General features: G+C 43.3%; 1 protein-coding gene across 6 annotated transcripts in view; it reads left to right on the top strand.

Moving 5' to 3' along the window:
* The window catches only part of Mtus1 (microtubule associated scaffold protein 1), a 144,504-nt gene that overhangs the window by 72,428 nt on the left and 45,846 nt on the right, over window positions 1-26,230 (top strand). For 3 of the 6 annotated variants that reach the window (XM_060381640.1, XM_060381638.1, XM_060381639.1), the window contains exons 4-5: window positions 10,065-10,196; window positions 12,179-12,217. In XM_060381640.1, coding sequence (XP_060237623.1) covers window positions 10,065-10,196; window positions 12,179-12,217 — 171 coding nt within the window. Of the gene's footprint in view, window positions 1-5,569; window positions 5,815-10,064; window positions 10,197-12,178; window positions 12,218-20,416; window positions 20,839-26,230 lie in introns of those variants that run through there. The other 3 variants (XM_060381642.1, XM_060381641.1, XM_021626486.2) reach the window with 3 other exon arrangements.

The raw sequence follows: 26,230 nt of genomic DNA, 5'->3' as shown, positions 1-26,230 counted from the left end.
CAGCATTGGCTGGTTGTTTTATTGACAATACAGAGAACAAATGGTGGCATGTTTCTACAAACTTGAGACAGGTGATGCTTAGAATAAACATCACAATGCAATGTCCATATTGAAACCAATAGTTTCTCTGCCCCACAGTGGGGCAGAGAAATCAGCATTTGAATGAATGAGGTAAATTGTATACGTTCCACAAGAACATTATACCAACATAGGAACTAGCCCCAAGGATCAGCAAAGTGGGCTTTCTTGAAATTAAAGCTTATGCATAGTAAATGAAACTATAGGCAGGGTGAACAGCTCACAAAATGGGAGCAAACTGTTAGCAGCTACCCTTCAGACAGGCAGCTTCTGTCCAAAGAACTGTAAAAATTAAACATGGAGGAGATAAAACCTCTAATCAATGGGTGATCCAATGGCACGGACACTTCTCAATAGAAGACACAGAAGGCCAACAACTGTTTTTTAAGTGTTCACTATCCCTGGTCATCAGAGAAATGGAAATTAAGACTGCTTTGAGATAGAACCTTATAGAATGAATCTCATCAAGAAATCTGGTAAGTGCTGGTGGGGATGTAGGGAGAAGGGACCCCTTACTCATTTCTAGTGGGAATGAAAATGGATACATCATGTGGAAATAGGTTTGGGAGTTTCTGGAAGTAAAAACAGAACTGCCCTATACCCCAACTATTGGACTCCTATCCCGTGTTGAAGAGCTAACTGCACATCCACGTTGTATCACTGCTCTGTTCACAGCAGCAAGGAAAACGGACCAACTTAGATGGCTGTCAACGGATACACAGATAACAAGATAGAATATTGCTCAGCTGTAAAGAAAAGTGAAAGCACGAAACTTCCAGGAAAATGGACGGAGTTACAAAGCGTATTGAGGTCCTGCAGACGCAGAAAGAAAAGAATCCGATGTTCTTTCTCCCGTGTAGATCCTAGCCTATAGTGTATTAGTCTATAGCTAAACATCTTAAGTGTGTATATAGTATCTCATTTTAAAAGGAGACCAAGAGAGGCCAGCATCATGGAGAACAAAATACAGGCAAAGAGATGTCATCAGAGAACATAAAACTATTTTTTCCAGTGTAATTGATAATGAAAGTGTCAAACCCCGACTGGGTCTCCAGTGTTTCGGGATGACTATTTTTAACTGTACAGAAGCCCACAGGGCTCTATAGAGTAGAAGACTGGGCAAGGCAAGTTGTTTGAGTGGCTACCCTAAACCAGCTGTGTGCTAGCTGTGCGTTAGAATAAAGTGGTTTTTAATATAAAATTGTAAAAAATGTGGTACTTGGGCAGTGCATCTCCCATTTTACTCAGCGTTACCAAGCGCCTTTTCTGTAGTGCCCGTGGCATGTAGGCTTTGTTTCTTTTTATGAGATTTACGTAACACCTTAGGTTCCACTTGGCACCAAGCGAGACAGTGGGAGTGTGGATGAAACAGTGCCTGCCAGGCACTCACTTGTTTCGGTGTGGACACTTTCTCCTAGTTGCTCGGCTCAGATTTGAACTCGTCTACCTCTGTCTCTGGTTCTTCCTCTAACCGGATGCTACTTTCCCGTGGTACAGCAGAGGGATGATGGAGGAGGCATCAGGCTCAGTACCTGGTATATGCTTTCCCGTGGTACAGCAGGAGGCTGATGGAGACATCAGACTTGGTACCTGTGATGTGGCTTTCCTGGGGCACACATACCCAGAAACCAGGTGTAGAGGCACATGTCTCTTGTCCAAGTGCTCCTGAGGCTGAAGCAGAGGCCGTGTTGCTTCAGACAGCAGTACTGGGAAGCACGCCTGTCCGAGGAATCCTCCTATCTTTTCGAGCTTAGTAGGCCTTGACTGCATTGAAGCTGTGGCCCAGAAAATTTGATTTGTTTGTCCAACCTTGAGCATTGTTCCTGGAGTTGACTCTGATTGTTTTGGCCAACAGGGCAGCAAGTTGGTAAATTTACATTCTAAAGGTCTGCTTTTCCATTCCTCTTAAAGCGAGTAAAAAATGTTGGCATTAAAAAACAAAAACAAAACAAACAAACAAACAAAAAAACAGTCAAATGGATATATGAATTTGCAATTGTTAGAAAGGAATTTTATTTAATTAATGGGCTTAAGAGTCAAATTGCCTTGTGAAATTGAATTTCTCAGTGTAGAGGGTGAGAGACTGTATTAACAAAATTATTCATGGACTCCTGGCATGGGAAGAAAATTAATTTCAGCAAACACCCATGACATCTCACTCTATATGCCTTGCTTTGTAAAGTCCAAGGGACAGAGTTGAATTAGGAATGCTTCTGCCCTCAGGGGCCTTAGAGACTAGACCAGAATATGCTCACAAAGCAAGAACGAGACCCGAGCAGAAGCCATAACAACGGGGGCTGACCTGGCAGGAACGGCTTGTGGAGAAGCCACGATTCTCACAGGCGCAGCTCAGATTTAATGGATTCTGGTTTTTTAAGGCATTGGGCATTAAACACAGGGTCTCACACACGCTGGGCAAGTGCTCTGTCGCTGGGACAAGCCAGCGAATGTAACACTCTGGAGAGTCACCTTCTAAGCTGGTAAAATGTGGCGTCATTATTTTCATCAAAGGTCTTTCCAACCCTTGATGTCCTTTAGGTCTGCAGTGCTTACCAGCATGGAGAGTATTAGTGCCAGGATACACGGAGAAAACATGATTCTGACATTTTGATGATTGTATAATGAAAGGAAAACTGGAGATATGATTAGCATGAATAAGCCAGAGTGTGTCCAGGTTGAAACACAATAAGGAATTCGGTGTGAGTGGAGCCGGGATTCAGAAGGCAGGTGTGGCTGAGCCTAAGAATTTGAGGTCCATTGTCATGTAAGTCCTTGAGTAGAAAGTAAAGTACATCAAATAGATTTGTCAAGAGAATGAGAGCATAGTTGAAGAGTTCCCATGAAAGAATCGAGTTGGGAAGCACGCGGTTAGGCAGTGTGAGCGTCTCCTAGTGTTCCTAAAACATCAGGGGTGTAGGAAGCGTGTACACATGGTAGATAACTTAGAAGCCCTTTCCCAGGAACACAGTGTTGGAAACTTGAGTGAAAAGTATTCCTTCCTCGTGCTAAGTTTGACAAATAAACTGTGAAGATGAAAAGAAAAAGGAAAAAAAAAAAGCTAGGTGCAGCGCCACCTGCTGTTCAGCTTTAAGCATTTTTATTTAATGAAAAATTTCTTTACATTTTTGTTTTGCATGCTTTTACATTTTCATTTCTTTCTTTTTAAATATGGCTACCTCATGTGTACATGAAGCAATTTGCTTATTTTGACGTTAAAACGAGGGCTACAGTATCAGTTTGTTCTGCTTTGATCACGATTTTACCAAAAGCTTCCTTCTCAAATGATTTCTCCTGATGGGTCATTCACTTCAGAGAAGATGTGTGAGTTAATTACTTCAGGTTTGAGGGTTTATAGCCACACGTCTCATAGCCTAATTGCTTCGTCTTTTCTGCTGTTCTGTTTCTGAATTATTCAGAACAAGTAAGTATGTGTGAGACATACTTTCATCTCTCATCTGAAATATCACGGTGTTGAGCATTAATTTTTCATTCTGACTCTGTAATCAGCATAGAAGATTGAGTGTAGGAAGCCTAAAGTACCAGCTTTCACAATGGATAGCAGTAGAAACTCGTTTTGTTTTGTTAAATCCCAAGGAAAGCCTTCATGCTTGAAAGCCACACAACTTTCTTGGGTGAATCCGACTAGGTCACTTCCTATACTCACAGCATCTTTGATACACAGGGCAGGAAGCACCCAGCCAGTGGCCAGTGCCCACAGCAATCCAAGAGCCTGCAGCCATGATCGTAAGTCAGACTAATGTCACACTTTGTGGGCTGTTGAGACAGCAGTCACAGGCAAAGACAATGGTCTACAAATAATTCATTTTGTTTCTATGTCTCAGTGGGAATTTTGCACATTGCTTTTTTTGTAATATGCTCAGAAATTCTGACGGTGAAACAAGTTCTTGGGAATGTATGTGAGGGGATGAACGTCCAGCGGACACTGACATGGTTATGTGTTGATGGTGCCTGTTAAATAAAAGAGCTTAAATTTATGTTGCTTAAATTTGGCATGTTTGTGCAGCTGTTGGCAAAAAGAACAGTAGCCAGGGTTCTCGTAATCCAACTGGAGGTCAGAAAATCGTCCGTGTACTTTTGTTTGGTTAGCGAAAGAGTGCCTTGTGGAAGTGCCTTGTAATCTTTCATTTTAGATGTCAGCCGCAGTGTCATACAGCCTATACAGCTTTAAGCTTAATCACAAATAATTTAAGCTCAGGAGAATACTCTGAAAGTTTCTCTAAGTTCTGTTTTCTGCACGTCAAGTGGGCAAGCAAGCTAAGCTCTTTTTTTTTCCTCAAAAGATTTCTTCCTTTTATGCAAAAGATGTGTTCAGAAAAGTGCTTTTTCTGTTTTTCCCTTTCTCCTTAAATTTCCTCACAAAATTATCCATGAGTTGGTTAAGACGAATGATATTGGGGGGCCTGCGGTGTCCAGGATCATAATAGGCACAGGGAAAGAATACAGGGCATGGAGAAATGTCCTTATTAATGAAAAAGCAGATGAGGTGAAAGATAGAGATTGTACATTTCTGAGGAAGAGTTGGAGGTGTGAGCTCTTTGCTTTAATGAAAAATCGATGTCTCCCCCCCACACCCCTTTCGGTGTGAAATGGGGCCAAAGTCGTTGAACTCTTTGGGTGCAGAACAGCAGCAGGGCAATGGAACATTATTCACTATTTCACTCCCCCCACTCCAATACCTTCAGTTATTACCTTGGTCCTTCAGGAGGCATAATTGAGGCTCAGAGACTTTATTGCAAGTTCAAAGGTCCACAGCAAGTATGTGACAGGATGGGTTCTGGGCAGGAGGCATTGAGGTAATTAAAAAGAACACATTTCAAACAGGGCACTCAGGCCGTGGCTGGTCTCATAGGCACGTAAGCAGCTGCATAGTGGCACCTGCCAGAATCAAGAGTATGTTACTTAAAACTAAGCAGGGTAATTATCTGCCTATTGTTTGAAATTGTAAGTGGGTTTGCACAGACAGAACAGGTAATTTTCTGTGAGTTTGAGAATGTGATTCGCATAAGTATTATTCTAAAGTAGTCTCCCATCTAGACTTCTTTGTCCCATTGTGTACATTTCAAAAACATGCTACCCAGACAGAATCGCCGACGGACCCCGAAAGCCATAATGATGGCATCTGTAGCTCTTGAAGCGGACGCATTCCGTAATATCATGTCCAGTGTTTTCTGTCGAACAGCCATGTTGATTCGGCCATGGTCCGAGTCGTGTGTGTGTGTGTGTGTGACCCTCTGAGGGGGTTGCGAAATGCCTTTGTCCTTCCTTTTTGTCTGCTGACAAAAGGGTTTGCCGGGCACCCACAGAGCCTGTGTGGTGGCCGTGTGTCCCTCTTACAGCTTAAGCATTCACATCAGTGAGTCTCTTTCAGTCTGATTCGCTAGCCGGTTTAATCTGTTCCGTGTAGTGCCTTTCAGCTCACACTTCTCCCCCTCCCCACTCTAACTGACTGAGAGCAAGCACCAGGGATGTGAGCGTGAACATGGCTGCAGTTTTTCCTGCCTGAGCTTGCGCTGATCCTTTTTTAAATGACTATACCAGGAGGATTTCGCAGTTGTACAGAAACTGATATCTCTTCAAAGATCTTTATCAATTCTACACTCACACCCCCGGCTGGCTCCGAAAGGCAGTATGATGCTACCTTATTGGCACTGCTGGTCGTGGGATCCTACAGCCTTTGTATAATTCCTTTGTTAGCCACGCTTACTAGGAAAAGAAGTAGGTCGACGGTTTCTTGTTTGATTCTTTGCTTTGTAAGCATGCTTAAATTTTCATTAAATAAATTGATCTTTAGGACCTCTTGGTTATTAGCTTTGTTGCTTGTAATTTATGTTGACTGTGGTGTTTCTTGGTTGCATTTATGAATGTTTAAGATGCGAATGGATTTGTTGGAAACCAATCTTAGTATGTATTTTCTGTGTTTGGGGGGGGGCTTAAACAAATTACAATTCAGCCTATTGTTCTTGGTGTGATATTGTACTATTACCAAAGATGATTTGATGATTTAATTTCTGATAAAATAGCAAGTAACTTTTGTGTATGTGACTGGCAGTTGTGTAAATGTAGAAAAACATTTCCTTAGAATTTAAATGAAAGCATCAGATTTTTTTTGTCGTCTTCAATTATAATTAATATATGACTCACATAAGAGTATTAAATATATCTTTCTTAAACTACTTTAAAATATGGGAAAAAAATTGAGCCAAAATCATGTTGCCCCTGGTGTGGAGGGGTCACGTTAGGAAATAATTTTTATCTGGTTATTATGACTCTGACCAACTTTCACTCTGGAATCTCTTCGGGAGTGATGCTTGCTTCTTCTGCCTGCTTTTTCGGGAGGGGATGTTGTATTGCTAGTGGCATCAGTTAAGAACTTCACAGATAGCATAGTGCCGTTGGGAAATTGGCATCTGGTCCCCGTGGTACATGGGGATCCTTGGAAACACCATTAACAAAGTATAAGTTGGTTGAACGAAGATGTGTAAGGCAGTTTTTCATATCTGAGCGTTAAGCAGGTTTTTGGTTTTTTATTTTTTTTTTTAAAGATTGCATAGAAAAAAAATAAAGTTAAAATAACTTCCTTTGGGTATTAGTGTAAAGATTGCACAGTGGTTTTCTGTAGCAGATGAGACAGATCATTGTGTAATTTGGAAGCAGGTCTTGAGAAAGTAGTTTTGCCACACTAGCAGGACTATGAAGACTAGAAATTTCCTTCCTCTTTCCCTTTGACCACAAAAGCATGTTTATTTTTGAGAGACAGATGGTGTGGGGCAGTCGCAGAGATGCAAACCAGATTTGTTTGCACTTTATCAGCAGTAGGAGATCAGAAGGACTAAATAAAGAAGTGGGCCATCCTCTCTTTCACTTTGTTGGCAGCCTGGCTGACAGGAAGCGATCTATAGGAAAGGGCATTGTTCACCTGGGGCTTGCTCTAGTTTCCACTACCTCACGACGATGAGTTGGACAGGCATCTCTTGGCCTCAGTCTTTGAATCCGATCAGCAGAAGGGAGACCTGGACCATCCTCCCACCCACATGCCTCTGACTCTTTTTCCTTGCTACAGTAAGACGACGCCTCATCATTTGGAGGGAAAGTGCTTTGATTTGCCCAACTGACTAAGCAGACGGAAGGATGAATCTTCCTGATCCGCAGTTTTGTTTTTCTTGTGGCAAGAATGGTTAGTGAGTATGGTCACAGTTGTCAACACTAGGCAGTTGATAAGAACCAATAGCGTTGATCCTTTCTCGGGCTGCCTCCAGGCTCAGAGGGAAATTTTCGTTTGGCTAGTGATGTCTGACACAGGCAAAGAATAGAGAGAGCTGGGCAGTGAATGGTGCTGGCTCTATGTTACAAGACATGTCAGTTTTCACACCCCTCTGAGTGGACTAATTCATGAGAAAATATGCAGACAACTTTTAACCTTGCTTGTGCTCTTTTCAGTATCTTTCTATTGTGTGTATGGGGCATTCTTGTAATTACAAAGTTGAATGATTTTTGTTTTTTGAACCTTGCTAGTTGAGACCTCAGTGATGATTTGACATTTAAGCCAGGTAGGCAGATGATCCGGCACAGTGGACAGTGCTAAGCCGATTCACAAAAAAAATCCCAGAAACGAGCGGAGTAGTTGTCTCTGTGCAGATAACATTGCAGTTTAATAAAATGAAAACTCATTTCAACTAGACGCCGGAATGCAGTAAGAAATGCTAGTTGACACATGAGCATGGGGACCAACGAGAAAGCTCTTCGTGAGCGGGGAAACTGCTGCTTCTGCTAAGATTTTCCTGAAACGTTCACTGCGTTCTTTTAGGTTTTGTCATCCCTGCTTCATATCCCACTTGCAACCTACCCTGGGCTGGGGCTATGAAAATAAAGACTCTAGAAAAAAAAATACGTTTTTCTAGCATAGTCAGACAGTTACGATGAGGAAACAGAAATTGACAGGATGCCGGGCCAGCCGCCATGCTAGGAAGTGACTAGAAGGAAGGAGAAACCGTCAGGAGCCTCCTGCCTCCTAGCAGTATTCAAGCTTCAAGTCGGAATTTACTGAACAGCAACGGGCCAGGCTAGAGTAGTGTGCTCAGAAAATTGGGGGAATACCCAAGTGTTAGGTCGTAAAAGTGTGATCAGCTTGTTATGTCTGGTAGAATTGGGTGCTCATCCAGTGGATAACCATGGAGCGCGAATATTCCCAGCACACGTATTCCGTATAAATATGTAAGAATGTATGAGAATGTAAATAGGTATATTTTGTGTCTGAGACCCTTGAGATACGGATTCTGAGTCTGATGTGTTCCAAAGCTGACTGAATCTGGAGCTAGATCTGTGGCCACAGAGAGTCTTCAAGAGTAGACTTAAGAGTAGTTTATTTCGGTCCAGGACAGTGCCTACTGTCCTGTGAGGCCAGGAGCTTGGACCTGGAAAGAAACGCGTGTCCTCCGCTTCCTTGAGAAATTCTTTGGCTAAGTTCTTCGTAAGCGAGAGTCCTTTGTGACTAAAGTTCAGAAAAGCAAAGTGTTCATCCAAAGTCCTCTCTATAGCCTGTTCATAAACTGAACTGAATTTCATTGTTCAGAATTAGGACAAGTGACCTAACTTGCTGCTGAGTAGATCAAAAGCTGCTCCAAGAAAAGCAAGTCTGACATCTAACTATTGGTGAGAGGAACATCGCTGATTGGGTGAAGTGATTTAAGCCCCTGCTGAAATCCAGTGCCCACTTCTCGAGAATGTCTTAAAATACATGTTCTGAAACACTGGTCTGGTTGGTTCCCCACGTGCCGATTAGAGTGTTAAGTCAAGTGTTAGACCGCCACGTTCACTAGCCACCTGCCAAGCTTGGAATGCCCTACTCCCTACTTCTGTGCGAGGACAGAAACTAGGCAGAAGCTTGCCAGCGGGAGGGTGGGCTTGTTTGATCTATCCTTAGGAATGTTATCTGGGCACAAGGAGAGTTAACAGATGGCTCAGTGTACAGGCACCGGGTGAGGACCAGGAGAGCGTGTGATATGTGTAAGCATTGTTGGGGGATGAGGCCATTTAGTGGAGTGAAAAACTTAATGTTTTTTTTTTTTTTTCAAGAGCAAGAGAAATGTTATCACTGTTTGCTAGAGTGTGAGGAAAGGGGTCAAAGTTGGTAATAAAGCCGCTTGCACTCTTGATTCACAGCTCATACACTAAAACTGAAGGGATACAGAGATGCTTCCCCAGGGTGACACATAAATTCATGTGGAGATTCTGTGTTATAACGAAATTATTGCTTACATATTGAACTGGATAGTGAAACTGGTTGCCTAGAACTATGTGTTGACAGTGTCTTAGAGAGAAATAAAAGATCGGGTCTGTTAGTGCGGGGGAAATTGTGTTTTCGTCTGGACCGTTTTCATTCCTTAGGTAAGAGAGAGTCTTGTGTGTGTTTTCACTTTGAGGCTGGGTGCCTTTGTGACAGGGCAGATGCTGGCAATCAAGCTTCTCGGGGCAGTGGATGTGGAGACCTCATTGCCGAAGCCACTGACAAGTTTATCTGCTACTTTTTTTTTTTTTTTAGTTCATTAACATCAGCTGCTTATTATCTGTATAGACCTCATTGAAAGGGCTGCTTTCCTGTGTATGCACTGAGTGTGTTTGTTACACTGCCTGGGTAGCCATTCATCTTCCACCTCCTATCTGGGATAAAAGCCAAGCTAGAAATGTACGTAAACTTGCACTATGCCAAGACACAAAAATGTAGGTCTTTCTGTCTTTCCTTCCCCTTTTCCTTTTCCCTTTCCTTTCTTTTCCTTTTCCCTTTCCTTTCCTTTTCCCTTTCCTTTTTTTCCTCTCTCTCTCCTTCCTTTCTTCCTTTTGTACACTTGAGGCCAGAAGCTGCCTCTGCACTCTTGATACTCAGTAATTGTTGTCGTAGGAACAAATAATTGGGGACTGCTATTGTATTTGTGTATTAACTAAGATGTGCTTTTCCGTTTTTGTTCTAGCTGGTAATGCTGCCGTCATTAAGTATGAAGAGAAACCTCCCAAGCAAGCATTTCAGAATGGGACAGGATCCTTATATTTGAAGCCTTTGGTGCCCAGAGTTCATGCACACTTGCTCAAAACTCCTCCAAAAGGTATTGTCTTCACTGTGATTAGGAGAAAGTAAAAGAAATTTAAACTCCTTGGCTTTAGTAAATTAAATTTTGACAAGTGGGTTTATGGTATATTCGACAGTTTTTGTTTAAGTGTCAGTTGAGTAAGAAAATGAAATAGAGTTTAACAATGAGATGTTCCAAGAGTCTGCAAATTTTATAGATAGAGCCCAGTAGTGACAATCAAAAGGTAGAGGCTAGAGAGATGGTTCAGTGGGTGAGAACACTGACTGGTCTTGCATCCGGCACCCGTAGAGCAGCCAGCAACCATCTGTAACGCCAGTTCTTTCTGATCTTTCTCCTGGGCTGCACAGATACTGCACACACATGCACACAGACATGTAGGCAGGCAAAACCCCCATCACGTAAAATTAAGAAATCAGCAGGTAGGACAGAGATGTCGGAGAAGCTCACAAATGAAGCTGGTACTCAGTTATTCCAGGCTGACCCTCTAGACGAGAGAAAGGAACAAGGAGCCCGGCTTCTTTCCTGCCCATGCCTGGGGTTCGTGTCTGTTACCCCGCTTGTTCCAACACCATGGCCCCGTTCGTCTTTTCTCCCAGCTCTTTGTCTGATCCTTCTGTATCGTTCACATCACAACTGCTGTGGCTACCGAGAGACCATGCAGTGTGCAGTGTGTATTTGCCTGCAGCGTTTCCATGCCGCCTGTCACAGCTGGGAAACTCTGTTCAGAGACCCTTGGAAGCGTGCTTATCTGGGAGAATGACTGAGACCCGTATTGGTATGAGAAAGTTGGAAGGACAGCCACCAGGCACCACAGCATTTCCCTCTGTTTTCTCTCTGCATACACATGTGAACACAGTGGTTTCAACTCTGTATGTACGTGTGCTGGCATACATGTAAAAGGCCATGTGATAACTTGAGGTTGCTGACCTAGTCTACATTTAGCAAAGCTTTTTTTCTTCTTCTTTCTGCTAGATTGAAGGGGAAAAAAACAAAAATACAGGGCAGGGGGAGTCCTGTTGGGGATAGATTATGTAGTATGCCATCACTGTCTTACATGTTTTATATACAGCTTTGAGGCACCCCATGACCCCCTGCTAGCCCCAAACTACCCCCAAAAATAGCAAACCCTGTGCGTGGAGCCTTCATCCTGAGGTGACTTTTAGAGGAGAGTCGGAGACCCCACTGGTAATTGCAAAACAGCCCATGCCAGTGTTCTGAAAGCCCTCCTGCTCAATCTGCGAGTGTCTCACAGAGGTTTTACTGGAGAGGAGTCAGTGCTTTCCATTCACGACAGCCACATACTTCTAAGAGATTATCTTCTTTTTAAAACTCCAGAGATGGAGTATGGCAGTTCTAACCAGCCGCCTGCAGATGGTCATTCGCTCGATGACTGATGTCGAGTTACAGGCTCTTACAGCTCTCCAAGCGTCCGTTTGGCTCCTGGCTGCATTTTATATCGCATCAGCCCGGAGAAAAAGCTCCAGTGTATTTTTTCCTTCACAGCTGAACAGAAGGCTGCCTCTTGGGAAGGCGAACACCAGCAGCCCTCGCCCACAAAGTGTAGCCTGTTTCCCGTGTGCAGCAGAAGAGGGAAAGCATGAGATCAATACCGCTCAGAGACTGGCTGGCGCGTAGTGCGGTGGTGGAGAGCGCTCCTATTCTGTGGGGCCTGGGGTGCAGACGCTAGAGTTAATGATACACGAATTAGCTAAAGTTTAACTGTACTCTAGATGTCATTGACTACAAGATGCACCGGGCTTTGTCCTCTTAATATTGATACTTTGTTCTCGACGGTTAATTTATAGCAGTTTTATTACTAACAAATTAGGTATTTACAGTATGATCTGTATTTGATAAAGTTGTTTGCATCTTGGGATTTTCTTAGTGGAACCTAAAATTGAGAGGTTAACAGTGGGCTTTTCTTATTTACAAAATGGCTTGAGTTTTGCATAGTATTTCCAATAAAATGTGTGTTTTATGTTTCTTTCACATTCTAGGTCCTTCAAGAAAGAGTCTATTTACAGCTTTTAATTCAGGCAAGTGATCACTTTAAGCATGAATAGACTAAAAAAAATTTCCACTTAACATACTAAAATTTATTTATAATGACTTTCACTGGCATGCTTTTAAGTTAAAATTCAGGCTTTAAGGTGTAAATCACTGCTTCTGACATAGTCATTTGGAGAGCATGATTGACGAGCCATCTAACACAAAAGAGGGCATTTTATTATATAGTTAAGTTTAGCTTAAAATGATGTTCTTAATATAGTTCATGTGAAATAAAAAAAATGACACTTCTAATATAAATGTTATTTTAAATTGGATCACTTTTAATGGTAATGCTGTCTTAAGATAGCGCTTTCAACACCTTGTGTTAGCTCAGCAGCTTTCTATTTTCCTGGCTTCCCCGCTACACACACTGTTGGTTGAACATACATTTCTAAGGCAGCCTACAGCTTAAACCCATTTAACTGCTTCGAGAGTCTCATGGTTGCTCTTGAGGAGCTACAGATCTGATGAAAATGTATTCATCGGCATTCCTATGTCATGCAGGGCTGTATGCAGTCAGCCGCGCACTCCCTACGCGCGCCTGTCTCGTGGCTTCTAAGCCCATTGCGCGTCGGCGCAGAGAGGCCATGTTGCGGCGTGTAAGCTCGCTGTTATCAGGCTGTCATGCTGTCGGCACAGGGTGCAGCTGTGAGCCGGGTGTTCCCCCTAGGTGTAAGCACGGCAGTCATTTGTTTTCACAACTCGAGGCGGACCTGGAGTTCGCTTCAGCCTAATGAGGAAACGTCGCCGTGTGTGTGGCTTTTTGAGTAAAAATACTTGCGAATACAGAAACCCCGTTTCGGCATGTAGTACGTAGCGGTCAGTTTTAGTAAGTCACCTGGTGTACGTGTAGTGACAGTTAACCTCTTGGATATTTGGCGTGGTTCTATGTCACATAGTGGCATAATGATTCCACTATGAGCCATTTTACAACCGGCTCTGTCAAAGTTGGGGAACTTCCTTGTGACAGATTGTTTAAAATGGTATTAATAAACTAAAGCACATGTGTTTTATTGGCACTCAGATAACCACAGTATTATTTTTTTTTTAAAAAAAAAGCTTCATACTAGTTTCTGGTGTGATTCACAACTTAAAAGCACCGACCATACTCTGGTCGACCTCAGATTTTATTTAATTAATTAATTTTCAAATTTAAATCTTTTATTTAATTAATTTTTTAAATTTTAGTTTATTCACTTTGTATCCCAAAGGTGCCTCCTCCCTCCTTTTTCCAATCTTCCCTTCCCCTCCCTCTTCCTTTCTTTCTCCCTTTCCCTCCAGAAAAGGGGAGCTCCCCTCCCCTCTTATCAACCCTCCCCAGCACATCTAGTCATATCAGTATTGAACATATCCTAACCCTGGGGCCAGGTAAGGCAGTGCTGCCAGGGGAAAGTGATCCAAAAGCAGGCAGTGGAGTCCATGTTAGAACTGCCCTTCCTTTCCCCCACTCCACTTGCCAGGTGACCCACATGAAGACCAAGCCAAACATTGGCCACATCTGTGCAGGGGACCTAGGTCCAGACCATGCATGCTCCTTACTTGTGATCTCGTTCTCTGATGGGTCTAGGTTAGTTGTCTCTGTTGGTCTTCTTGTGAAGCTCCTGAGCCCTCAAGTCCTTCCATCTTTCTCCCAAAACTTTCCACAGAATCCCCGGAGCTCTGCCCCATGCTTGTCTCCAAGTCCCAGCATCTACTGCGGGCTGGAGCTTCCCAGACTACAGCCAAGTTAGGCTTCTGTCTGCAAGCATAGCAGAGTATCATTAATAGTGTCGGCTCTCTACTGTGCAGTGGGTCTTGGGTTGGGCCAATTATTGGTTGGACATTCCCTCAATCTCTTTTCCCTCTTTATCCCTGTACTTCTTGTAGACAGGGTAATTTTTGGACCAAAGGATTTTTAAGTGGGTAGTGTTCTCCTTACACTGGTCCTGCCTGGCTAGGAGATGGTCACTTCAGTCTTTATGTCCCCCATGGTAGGAGTCTCAGCTAGAGTCACACTCGTGTCCTCCCAGGAGCCTACCCCTTTGCAGGCCTCCAGCTTGACAAAGAGATGTCCTCCCTCAGTTTTCCTTTGTGTTCCCATCCCTCTCACCTCCCAGCCCTGTTCTCCCCACATCAGATCTCCACCCGTTTCCCTCCCCATTCCATCTCCTGCCCAGTTCCCTCTCTTCATCTGCTTCTGCTGTCTATTCTCTTTCCCCTTCTGAGTGACCTTCTGGCATCCTCTCTCAGATCCTCCTTGTTAATTAGCTTCTTTGGGTCTGTGGATTGTAGTTTTGGCCATCCTATATTATAGGTCTAATATCTGCTTATAAGTGAGTATGTACTATGTTTTTCTGGGTTGGGGTTACCTTATTAAGATTTTTTTTTTTTAGTTCCATCTATTTGTCTGCAAATGTCGTGATTTCTTTGTTTTTTTAATAGCGAGTAGTATTCCTTTTTGTAAATGCACCACAATTTCTTTATCCATTCTTTGATTGAGGGACATCTAGGTTGTTTCCAGTTTCTGGCTATTATGAATAAAGCCGCTATGAACACAGTTAAGCAGGTGTCTTTGCTGTATGGTGGAGCATCTTTTGGGTGTATGCCTAGGAGTGGGATAGCTGGGTCTTGAGGTAGAGCTATTCCCAGTTTTCTGAGAAAGCATTAGATTTCAAGAGAGGTTGTACAAGTTTGCACTCCCACCAGCAATGGAGGAGTGTTCCCCTTTCTCCACAACCTCTACAGCATGCATTGTCACTTGAGTTTTTTATCTTAGGCATTCTGATGGGTGTAAGATGGGATCTTAGAGTCATTTTGATTTGCATTTCTCTGATGGCTAAGGACATCGAGCATTTCTTTAAGTGTTTCTCAGCCATTCGAGATTTCTCTGTTGTGAATTCTAGGTTTAGCTCTGTACCCCATTTTTAATTGGGTTATTTGATTTGTTGATATTTAATTTCTTAAGTTCTTTGTATATTTTAGATATTAGCCCCCTGTCTTGTGTAGATTGTTTCCCAATATGTGTATTTTGTTCTGATGACAGAGTCCTTTGCCTTACAGAAGCTTTTCAGTTTCAAAAGGTTCCATTTATTAATTGTTGATCTCAGAGCCTGTGCTGTTGGTGTTCTGTTCAGGAAGTTGTCTCCTGTGCAAATGAGTTCAAGGTTCTTCCCCATTTTGTCTTGTGCAAGGTGATAAATACAAGTATATTTGCATTTATTTCGGCATGCAGACATATCCAGTTAGACCAGCACCATTTGTTGAAGATGCTTTCTTTCCCCCCCCCCCCCCCACTATATGGTTTTGGCATAGAAACAGGCAGGTTGATCAGTGGAACTGAACTGAAGACCCAGGAATAAACCCACACTTCTCCGGGCACTTGATTTTCAACAAATTGATTTCATTTTTAAAAAAAATTTTTTAAATGTGTATTTTGCCTAGATGCATGTCAGTTTCACCACATGCATGCAGTGCCCTGAGAGGGCAGAAGGAGGGAGGTATCAGATCCCCTGGAACTGAAGTTTGTTGTGGGGGGGTAATGTAGGTTTTGGAACTGAAGCCTGGTCTTTTGAAGGAATAGTAGAGCTCTAAACATCTGAGCCACCTCTCCAGCCTCTTTTTTTTTTTTTTTTTTTGAGGGGATGAAATAGTATTCAAACTGGTCTATCATTATTTTAGTTTAACACTTATTTTAAAGAAATCCCATTACCTCAGAAGACAACGAAGAACAGAAGATAATGACCTTGTGAGGCCTGGACGTTGGTGTAAATCTTGGCTCTCCTGCTTTCTATTTGTGTCTTGACCTTTGGCTACTTGCTAAGCCTCTCCAGAGCTTGGGTTTCTCATTTGGCAGCATGTGGATGTTTAGCAGATAAATCCCAGGGCGGGAATCATTTTGACCGAGTAGAATGTTTTCATCCCAGTCTCTCAAATGGAAGTGGCTACTGGTGCTAGGGCTGACAAGGTTCACCATCCTTGCTGTTAAACTTTTCTGGTTTTATTTTAGAGGTGATTCCCCACCCCCACCCCTCAGGGTGTTGAATTCTGTGAAATTCTCACAGCAAAACCCAGGGAAACCTAGGAGCCACCTTCCCTGGGGCCTGGCCGTTGTGACTTATTTAAAGGTTATGACGCTATGAGATTCTAGGCAACACAGGCTCTAAATAAAACATGCCTGACTTGTATGAGGACGATGTCATACGCCACACCATCACTGTTATTTCTGTAGTCCCAACATTCACGGGAGTTCTCTAGGACACCATGGGCATCCAAGTTGTGTTTATCCGGTTCTCTGACTGTTTTACACAGCATCCCTGTCGGGTGCCGTGGTGTCTGCCTGCTCCTTCTGTGTTGCTTCCTAAATGGAGCTCTGGCCAGTGTGGCTTTCTGTATCTCCTTTCTCCAGCGTTGGGGAGTAGTCCGGAGCTGCGGACTTAGTCTGCGGCGGTGACGGGATGCCGCCACACTGTGCTCCTTGCTGTCTTTCTCATTGCGTGTTGATGATCTCAGTTCTGCCCTCGTGCTGAAAGGGCAGATGTCGTTTAGACACACGGAAGATGTGGTGCTTTGTGGTAGGAAGAATGGATCGCTTAGGGAATCCCACTCTGACAGTCTCTACCTTTTTAGCCAGGAGCTGGTGCTCTCCACACAGGACAAATGAATGTCTTCTAGACGGAATGGTTTTAAGTGTAGAAATAAATAAAGGCACTGTAAATATAGACTTGCATAGGAAGGAGCTTTCTAGGAACACGGGTGCAATCACAGAGACTAAGAATTTTGACAGCCCATGATTTGAGCTTCGTTTTGTCAAAATCATTACGAACGGTAACAAAAGCAAAGCCAGATGCCGTCACCACAATTGCTAGGTGTAGCACTCCCGAAAACTAGCAAGACGGAGCCTTGGTAGATACTAAAAGGGCCTATTGTGCAAGACGCCTCTGTCAAAATGCTTATTGCATTTTTTAACTGAAAAAGAAAAGTCAGTATGCAAAACTCATGGGGAACCAAATAAGACCCCCAAATAGCCACAAACAATCTTTGGGGGCAGGACAAAGCTGGAGGTATCATAACTTTTGCTTTCAAGTCTGTAAGTAAGATGGTCTAGTACTGGCACAAAGGTCAATACATAGACCAATGCAATGGAACAGCCAGAAGTAAACCCATGGAACCACAGTCCATGGCCAAAAATACCCGGCAGAAGAACCATCATCTCTTCAACAGATAGTGAAACTGAACCTTCATCTCACCGCACACACAGAAAACAACTCACAACGAATTAAACCTGAAGGAAAACTTGAAAAACTCAGAAGGAAACAAAAGGGGCAAAAGGAATGGGGATGAGCGCATGGCTTAGTGGGCAAAAATACTTGCTGTGAGAGCCGAAGGGACTGTGAGTGTCTAAGGGACTGTGGAGATGGGAAGTGAGACACAGAATCTCTGCAAACTCGTGGCCCAGGTAGCAAAAGGGGGAAAAAAACTGTCTCAAACAAGGGATATTGAAAACCGGTATCTGAGGTCATCCTCTGACCCCTCCATGCACACTGTGGCATGTGTGTCATCCACAGCTACTAAGGCATGGCATACAGTGCAGAGAAGAGAAGGGAATCTTGCTTGCTTCACTTACATTTGGTATCTGCAGTAGTGTAAGAATCGTAGCAGCAGAATGTGTCATGCCTTCTTGGCACTGGCGGAGCTTGCCAAGAAATGGGAAGTTGCTGTTTAGAGTCAGTTAAGAAAGATTAAGACATTGTTACAACAGGGTACATGTAGTCACGGGCACAGCCACAAGTAGCATAGGCTTACAGTTTGTTGAGGGTAGATCTAGCGTTCTTGCTATAACAACAAGAGGTGAACGCACACACAACTGAACTAGAAAAATTGGTATGGCTAAGAAACGTGAAAAAGAAATGTTAACTGAACTTGCGCTCTCCATTTGGCCTCTTTTTTGTTTGGTTTGGTTTGTTTCCTTATGTGAGTACCTAGCGGATAATGAGTAAGGAAGAGGAGCTTTCACACTGCACCAGAGTGTAAATTTAGGAGCCATTGAGGAGGCATATCCTTCCACCCGGAGCATAACACGATCAGAATGAGTCTAGGAAGAGATTGTCTTGGTTTGTTACTTTTCAGAATTCTTTAAAATCGGGGGAGACAGAGGCTGGAGGGTTTGGTCAGTAGTTAAAGGGTTTTGCTATTCGAAAATAAAACAACAACAACATCAGAAACAGGAGCCGAAAAAACCCACCACCACCAAAAGCCACCTGAAGTCTAATGCTTATGTGCTGTTCCATCTTCAGTGTCAAACTTTGCTTCGCTTGCTCCCCCACCCGCTCATCTTTGCTCAGCTTTAATGATGATCCTTTGCAAGGAACACCTGACCCCTTTTTTCTTTGTCGTGCTCGTGCTAGCTGGCCACCAGGGGGCAGATGATGTTTGGGAAAGAATTGAAAGGGAGTAGTTTGAGGCTTGTGTCTAAACACACTTTTATGTGTGGGTTTTTTACAAACAGGGAGCTACGTTTGGCTAGGGTTTTCCTTCCTATTGATAACATTTATATTCTTTCAGCTTCTTGCTGCTTATAGGGAAAAGGGTTACTATTTAATGTGCGTGGGATAGCTAATGATAGTGTAGTTCAAATACATTTTTCTTATTTTAAATTTATTTTATTTTTATGTGTATGGGTGTTTTGCTTGCATGCATGTATGGTGCCTGAAAGGGCCAGAAGAGGGAATTGTATCTTTTGGGATTGCAGTTACAGATGTTTGTGAGCTGTCAGGTGGGTGCTGGTATTTGAACATGGGTCCTCTGGAAGTCTAGCCATTAACTGCTGAGCTCTCTCTTTCAACCCCTTAAAATCAAATTTTAAATAAAAGTAGCTAATTGGTGAGGGCGTTGCTTATTTCTTCTTTTGGGTAGTGTAGGCAGAATAATTTAGTTTACTAATAACAAAACCAAAGAGCCTCTACCCCTGAAAAAAAAAATCCCACCCAGAAACCAACAAACACACCGCTGACTATAAGGACAGCGGTCGTCTATCTATTGTAATAATATTTTATTTATAATTCAGCTTATAATTTTGATGCTCACTGATACCTTTTTTAAACCTGGAAGATACTGTGTTTTGTTTTGTTTTAATATTCAGAATTTGGAGAAAGATGTTTAGTGACCTGTGATTTAAGGGAGGAAAACAATGCCTACAGTTCTGTTTCTTTGACTCTAATTCAGTGCTTTCAATCTGTGGGTCACCACCCCTTTGGGGGTTGAGCGGCCCTTTCACAGGGGTCACGAAAGCACTTGACATTTGCATCACAATCTGTAACAGTAGTGAACTGATAGTATGAAGTAGCAGTGAAATAATTTTATGGTTGAGGGTCACCACAACATGAACTGGATTAAAGGGTCACAGCTCTAATTCCATGGTTACTGGTGCTTCTGTCGCCGTGGTTGCGGTTTGTTTAGGAGACTGGTTGGGTGTGGGTGTGTTCATTCATCCCCGCAGTGACCCTCTGTGGGTGACTGTTTCATTGCTCTCCTCTGACAGGGCATGGGGTGCAAGTGGGGAGAGTGAGCTACTCAAGTTTCCCTGCCCTCCTGTCAGCCCTCCTCTGCAATTCTCAGGTGCTGTGTGGGGCTTCTGAAAGAGTAATTGCTTTTTGTCAGTCTTAACTACACTGAGCGAATTGTTTATGGCTTAGGATTTCTTTGTCTTACGATGTTGTTGACTTAGTCCCAGAAGCAGACCTGGTACAGAAACTGCATTAACCTTTCGTGTTCAGGGCAATCCTCAACACATGAGAATTAGAGCTGAGATTCTTACAACCCGCCCTTAGCTCAGTAAAAGAAGTTGTTTATTTTAAAGATTGGAAGCATTTGTTGATTGAGGGTTTTGGTTTGTTTGCGTTTTTAGAAAGCCAAGTAATCAGGTTTACTTATAGCTTCATAGGTAGAATACCTGGAAAAAGCTCAGGGATAATTGTGTGATACTGTGTAATTTAAAAAAAAAATAGAATCAGCACATAGACTGCTTTAATGAAATCTTATTATTTTGCCTAGTTAATAAATAGACATTAGGCATATGAGGGTTAATAGCAGGGTTAATCTCCCTTAACCCTGTTCCAAGTAGTGACAGGATCTGCGACATCATTGGCTGTTACATAAAGCTCCTGAGACCACCCACTTTCTCCTCCCCTTTCCCATCCCTGATGGGAACCACAACAACCCATGGCATGTACAGTGTGATGTAACGCAAAGGCTGCTTGCTTCCGGACCGGCTCCTCGCAGCCCTTGCATTGTTTTTTTTTAGCAACATCTGGGAGTGCAAACGGAAGCCTGGAGCTCTGGGATAGCTGGCCCTAGCCTCCTTTTTCCTCTGGGTGGCCTGGCATTAGCTATGTAGGCTTGTTTTTCTCTGGCTGCATCTCTTGTCCTGGAAGAGCACTGAGTTGAAAAGAGACAGCATGTGATGGTCCCTGGAAGCTGCCTCCCCTTCGAAGTTCTACTTGTCCTGAAGACATGCTGTTGTCTCCCAAATTCTCCTTATCCACCATCCACGTCCGCCTAACTGCCAAGGGACTGCTCCGAAACCTTCGGCTTCCTTCAGGGCTCAGGAAAAGCACTGTCATTTTCCACACAGGTTGGTCACGCACAGATCTCTGCTCAGAACTGCGTAGGGGAAGGTCTAGCTGATGAACTTGCAAACACTTCTCAGATTTCTGTGGAGACAGATAATTGGGAACTAAAGCTCTCCTTAACGAGCTCTCCTAACTGGTAACAATACAAGCGGTTTTCTCTTGTGTGGGGCGGGAGGTTACTGTTGTTGTGTGCAGGCAGCTGTGGGCTTGTCTGTGTTTACCGATGCAGGATCGTTGCCTTGGAACTTTCTGGCGCTCCTCTCTGCCACCAAATCTGTAGAAATGAACACCTGTTCACTCACATCCATCTTCACATGATTTTTGGAAATAGGATGTGTGCCTGTTAGGACAATTTCTCCTTGCCTCGAGCAAGAGGTTTTGTTTTGCAGTTTCTCACTGAGATGGAAAGGCTGTTTCAGTCTACAAAAAGACTTCCACAGTGCAAAAATCATCCTGATGCTTGTGGAGGGCCAATAAGTGGACCGCAAATTTAGTTCTCCAGTTTTCCTAGCAAAAACAGTTGTGGACCTAGAATACTGTCCCTTTTCTGTGTGTGTGTGTGTGTGTGTGTGTGTGCGCGCCCAGGATGGAAATATTAGTGCATCCCTTCAGGCATATGTAAACCTGGCAGCTTATGTTCAGATTGCATTGCCTGGTGGTAGTCACATCTCTCAATTTTGCTAACAATTGCAATACTGGAAAATTAAATTGACTTCATTCTGCAACAGCCTAAGTGTCCGTATGCTTGGTTGAGGCTGCTGAGCGTTGGTTTTAGCAGGCTTGCTTCATGGACATGTGACTATGATTTTTTTTTTTTTGTGCCATGTGTGTTTTCCTGTGTTTGTGGTGGTGTGTTGTTTTGTTTTGTTTTTCCTTTTTAGTTGGCTCATTGCTGTCCCTCATGATTTTTTTTCCTGATGACTAGTTTTCATTTTCCCGGAGGCATATGCCTTCCCTGCGGGATAATCTTAATTTTTTTTTTTCTCCCAGCATCCCTTCCTCATTTCATAACTCCCCTTGGTCCAGCATTTGAGTTGGATGGCCTTTCCTTCTAGGTCTGATGGCTGAAGGTAAATGAAGAGAGCTGGGGCCAACCATGGCCCCTCTTCCAGCCCAAATGCCACTGTGATTCTTTCAGTCCCCTCCCCCCATTACATCTATATAAAGAGGTGAAAAAATACAAGTGTGCTTTGTTTGTTGTTTTATATTATCTTTTCAGATGGTTCTCATCCTATTCTTTCCCCTCCCCCACCTTCTCCCAGTTCCTCCCCACCTTCCTACCTATACAAACAAGTATCCCTTATTGTTAACAATCATTTCTATGTTCCAAACAGCCTCAGGTAGCTTTTAATATTGCTTTTTTAAACTAATGTAGGAACTCCTCTAATATAAAAAGACAGGGGGCAGAGGGTAGATCTGATCGTTATATGTGTATGGAACTTCTAAAGAGTAAAATTTTATAATGAAATCAGGAAAAGAAAGTCTTAGGGCACCACATCACCCTAATGTGCCTCTTTCTAATCCCTGGCTTGTTGCCTCCTCCCAGAGCACCCACCAGACACGAACACGTAGGAAGTCTTTCATGGCCTCCCAGTTCAGGCAGAATCAGAACCTTGGTGCATGTTCCATCGCTGCATGTTTCATGGTTGCATGTTTCATGGTTGCCTGCTTCACTCTTTTGTGCATGGGGGAGGTGCTCGGGATGAAACCGGGTCTTGTATGTGTTAGCTGGCACTCAACCACTGAGCCACACCCCCAGCCTTTTACTGCACTCTTTAATAGTCTCGGAACAGCCCATCGGATGAGTGAACAGACGCTTTATTTATCCCACTAGCTGATGTCTGACGTTTGTTGGTGGTGTTTATGTGAAGCAGGTAGTTTGAACAAAAGACACAGTGTTTTATCATGTATTGTTTTCTGAATGTATGCAAGTTATCAAATACACCTTATTTTTCACCAGGAGGTCTGAGGCCCAGACACATGAACTATCTTGCCAAAGTGCACCCAGTGAGTTGTGGAGATGGGGCCAACCTGTGAGCTCTGTTTAGATTTTTAACCTTAAGATTCTTTTTTTTTTTCCTAGCTATGAATGTTGCTCTAACTCCTAGCACCAGAAACTTAGAGTTGAAGGAGAGCATTTCATGTGAAGAAAGCATGTTAAGATTCTATAAAGTATCTGAGGCTGAGGAGTGGACTCAGTCCATGTAGTGTTTTCTACACAAAGGAGTCCCATCCCTGGGACCCATGTAAAATTGGATGTAGTGGGGTGGCCTCTATGCCCAGGACAGGAGGATGCCTGGGGTTGGTTGGTCAGCCAGCCTAGTCAAAGTGGTGAGCTCCAGCCTCAAGAAGAGACCTTGTTTTAAAGTGGAGAGGGAATGCAGAAGACTTTTGACGTTGACCTCTGGCCTCCCAAGTGCATGCATGCACGCACACGTATGCACATGGAAAGAAACAAAGTATTGTAAAAATAATAATTGATATTAAAATTACTTTATTTTAATAGTTCTAGTTATCCCTATTTGGTGAGTTCGTCTGCATCATGTCATTTTAAAGTCTGAGAAATTTTCTAAAAGTCGATTGTTGACGTCATTGTGTTTGGCTTTATCTAATTGGATTTTTAAACACTGACCTCTTTATATTTCTAGTAAAGGAAATGCCTTTGGTTGCCTTAGTGATGGGGCTACTGACTGGGATCCCACAAGTACTGGGATAAGATGGTGTTGGCTCTACTAGTGACTGAGTGTATGATTGCTTTCTCCTCACAGGTCTACAAACTGTGGCAGTAGCCGCCCGCTCTGCTTTCCAAGGTCCTTGGGCCTTAAATACCATGAACTTCCTAGCTATGGGCTTTTAGATTCTGAATGTACTATTACACTTGGAAATTAATCGTACTAACCACCTCCCAAATCCAGTTAATCTTCTTGGCTTATTTCTCTTTGTGACATCATGTTTTTGTTATCTGGCCATCCAACTTGAGTCATCTTATTATTCATCCTTAGTTATCTGCAACAATTGGTTGTAAAAACTTAAGACTCCACCCTTGGAGTCAATTCTTGTTTTCATTCTGACCACCCTTCTTCAGGGACTTAAGAGAAAGCTTGCTCTTTTGTGGGGGTAAGGCGCTGGGGTTTGAACCTAGGACCCCCTGCATCCTAGGCAGTTGGCTTCACCACTGAGCTACATTCCCTAGGCCTGCTCCACTAGTGAATCAGTAACAAAATCCTGACAGTGTCCAGTCAGTGCAGCTAACAGCTCATAGAGCTTTTTAGGGGGGTTGCTCTGTGCCAGCAGCCTTTTCTCTGAGTCTAACCTGCTACTCCCATTGTAAGAGTCATGTCACATGTAAGTAGCGGTTGAGCCTGCGCCATACAAGCTTGGTGCTGAGAAAATAGCCAGGACTAGGTCCCGCACAGCCCTTTGCTTTCCTCAAACCCATAATTGGACACGAGACAGGTGATCATGGTAGGGTGTGGCCTGGGCTCTCAGGCAGTTCTTGGCAGATACTTGCTACCTTTATCCAGGTGTTTTAAGTCCAGTCTTTAAGATAAGTGGAACTCGCCGAAAATAAGAAGTGTTCCAGATAAAGAAAATACTGTGACAGCCTAGAGGGGTGAGGGCAGGTGGCTCCTTCAAAGAAAGAAAAAAAAAATGTAATGTTTTTGAGCAAACAGTGTGGTGAGAGGGGCTTCGAGCAGGCCCCGGGTCAAAGCCTGGAGCAAGCGCTTGGGGCACTGTGCACCGTGGTAAATTATAGACCAAGTGTGTCGCCGAATTAGGGATGTGGTTTTTTCCCCCTGTAAATAAGGGCTGGCAAAGGAAGGCACTCTGTAAGAGGATGTCAGCCATGGATAAAGACTCAAGATGAGGGAGGAATCCTGAAAGTCTGGAGTGACCTAATTGTCCCAGGTGTCTGCCAAGAGTTATTTCTTGACAAAGTGCTAAGTCAGCTAACTGTGTTTTCTGTTTCTATCGCAATACACTGGTCCCAGTTTTGTGATGACTCAGTCAGTATAAGAGAAATGCATTTCTGAGTATAAATATTTACTTCTCAGTTCACTTTTCCTTGCAAGCTAGAAATAAACCCATATTAATTATTACAGACTGTAACTCTTGATCCTCAAATACTTAATGCCCTCTTTGACACAAGTGAAGGCAGTCAATTACGACAAGAATTTTGAATTATTTTTGATGAGCTCGTGAAGTGAAAAGTGATTACTGTAGTGCCTTGTAGCAATTTCCTCCCAGTTAAGACTCAGGAAATCCCTGAAACTGACCAGATGAACCAGCTTCCTCCCTCCTTGAGTTTATATAAACAGTACTGACTACTCGGACACTCTCAGAAAAGCAGAGCGTCCTAGAAGGGACTCAGTTCATCCAAGCTGCCTGGACAAGGCAGAGAGCAGCTGGGCTAAAGGACCTAGCAAAGATATGCTCCCATCTGTTGAGCTGCTCCCTGGTTTGACAAGCTTTTATCTGCCATCACCCATCTGTGGTGGGTTTTTGTTGATGAATCTTTAAGTCATTTCTGCTCATGTAAGTAACCCCTTTCATCCACACTCCTGTAAGTAACCCCGATAAAACTCACCAGTGCACTGAGCTGGACTAGAGGTATTCTTACTTTGATCTGTTGTTGTTTTAATGAAGGAAAATCCCAACCATTCTAATTTACCAATTAAGACTCAGGAGCTAGATGCTGGGGTGAAGACCTACTAGCTCAGAGAGGCAAAGTAAGTAATCAGTTGACCTTCCTTCTCAGCTCAGGTATGGATAGAAAAAAAAAAAAAAAACCCAAAGGCTCACTAGCTCAGCTGATAGCCCAGGAGCAAAAGGCCAAAAAACAAAAACAAAAAACAAAAAAAGGCTGCAGGCTTGCCAGCTCACCCTAAAAAGCCAGGGAGCTGAGGAGCTAAAGCCAAAGCTAAGCTGAGGTAATAGCTCCTCTTCTCCATGCTGAGCTCCCCTCAACTCAAAGTCCCTCCTAGTCTTTAATCCTTGTCAGCTGGTTTTTTGTTCTGCCTCTTGACCTAGGGATACAGAGAGCTCTTGGATTAAAGGTGTGTGCTAGAGCTGGGCGAACCATACCGTAATCATCTGTTTACAGTAAACAAAGTTCTTGGATTAAAAGGTGTATGTTAGGGCTCGACCAAACCAAACAATAAACGGGGTTTTACAGTTCGCAATTTTGGGGAGCACAATGGGAACAAATATCCTGTAACATGTTGTTAGTTCCCTATCTGGTGTAAGTAGAGGCTGGTTCATGTCTCCCCAGGGATAATCTGGGGATGAGGTGGTGGTAGTGTGCCTGTATAATGCGCAAAGCCCTGAGTTTGATCCCAGCACCTGAGTAGGGGTTGGAGGGGGTCGCTATAGCAATGGAAGGAAATATTGAAG

The sequence above is a fragment of the Meriones unguiculatus genome, chromosome 4, assembly GCF_030254825.1.
Source record: "Meriones unguiculatus strain TT.TT164.6M chromosome 4, Bangor_MerUng_6.1, whole genome shotgun sequence".
NCBI lineage: Eukaryota > Metazoa > Chordata > Mammalia > Rodentia > Muridae > Meriones > Meriones unguiculatus.
Note: the sequence above shows the minus strand (reverse complement) of the source record. Positions and strands in the feature narration are given on the sequence as shown.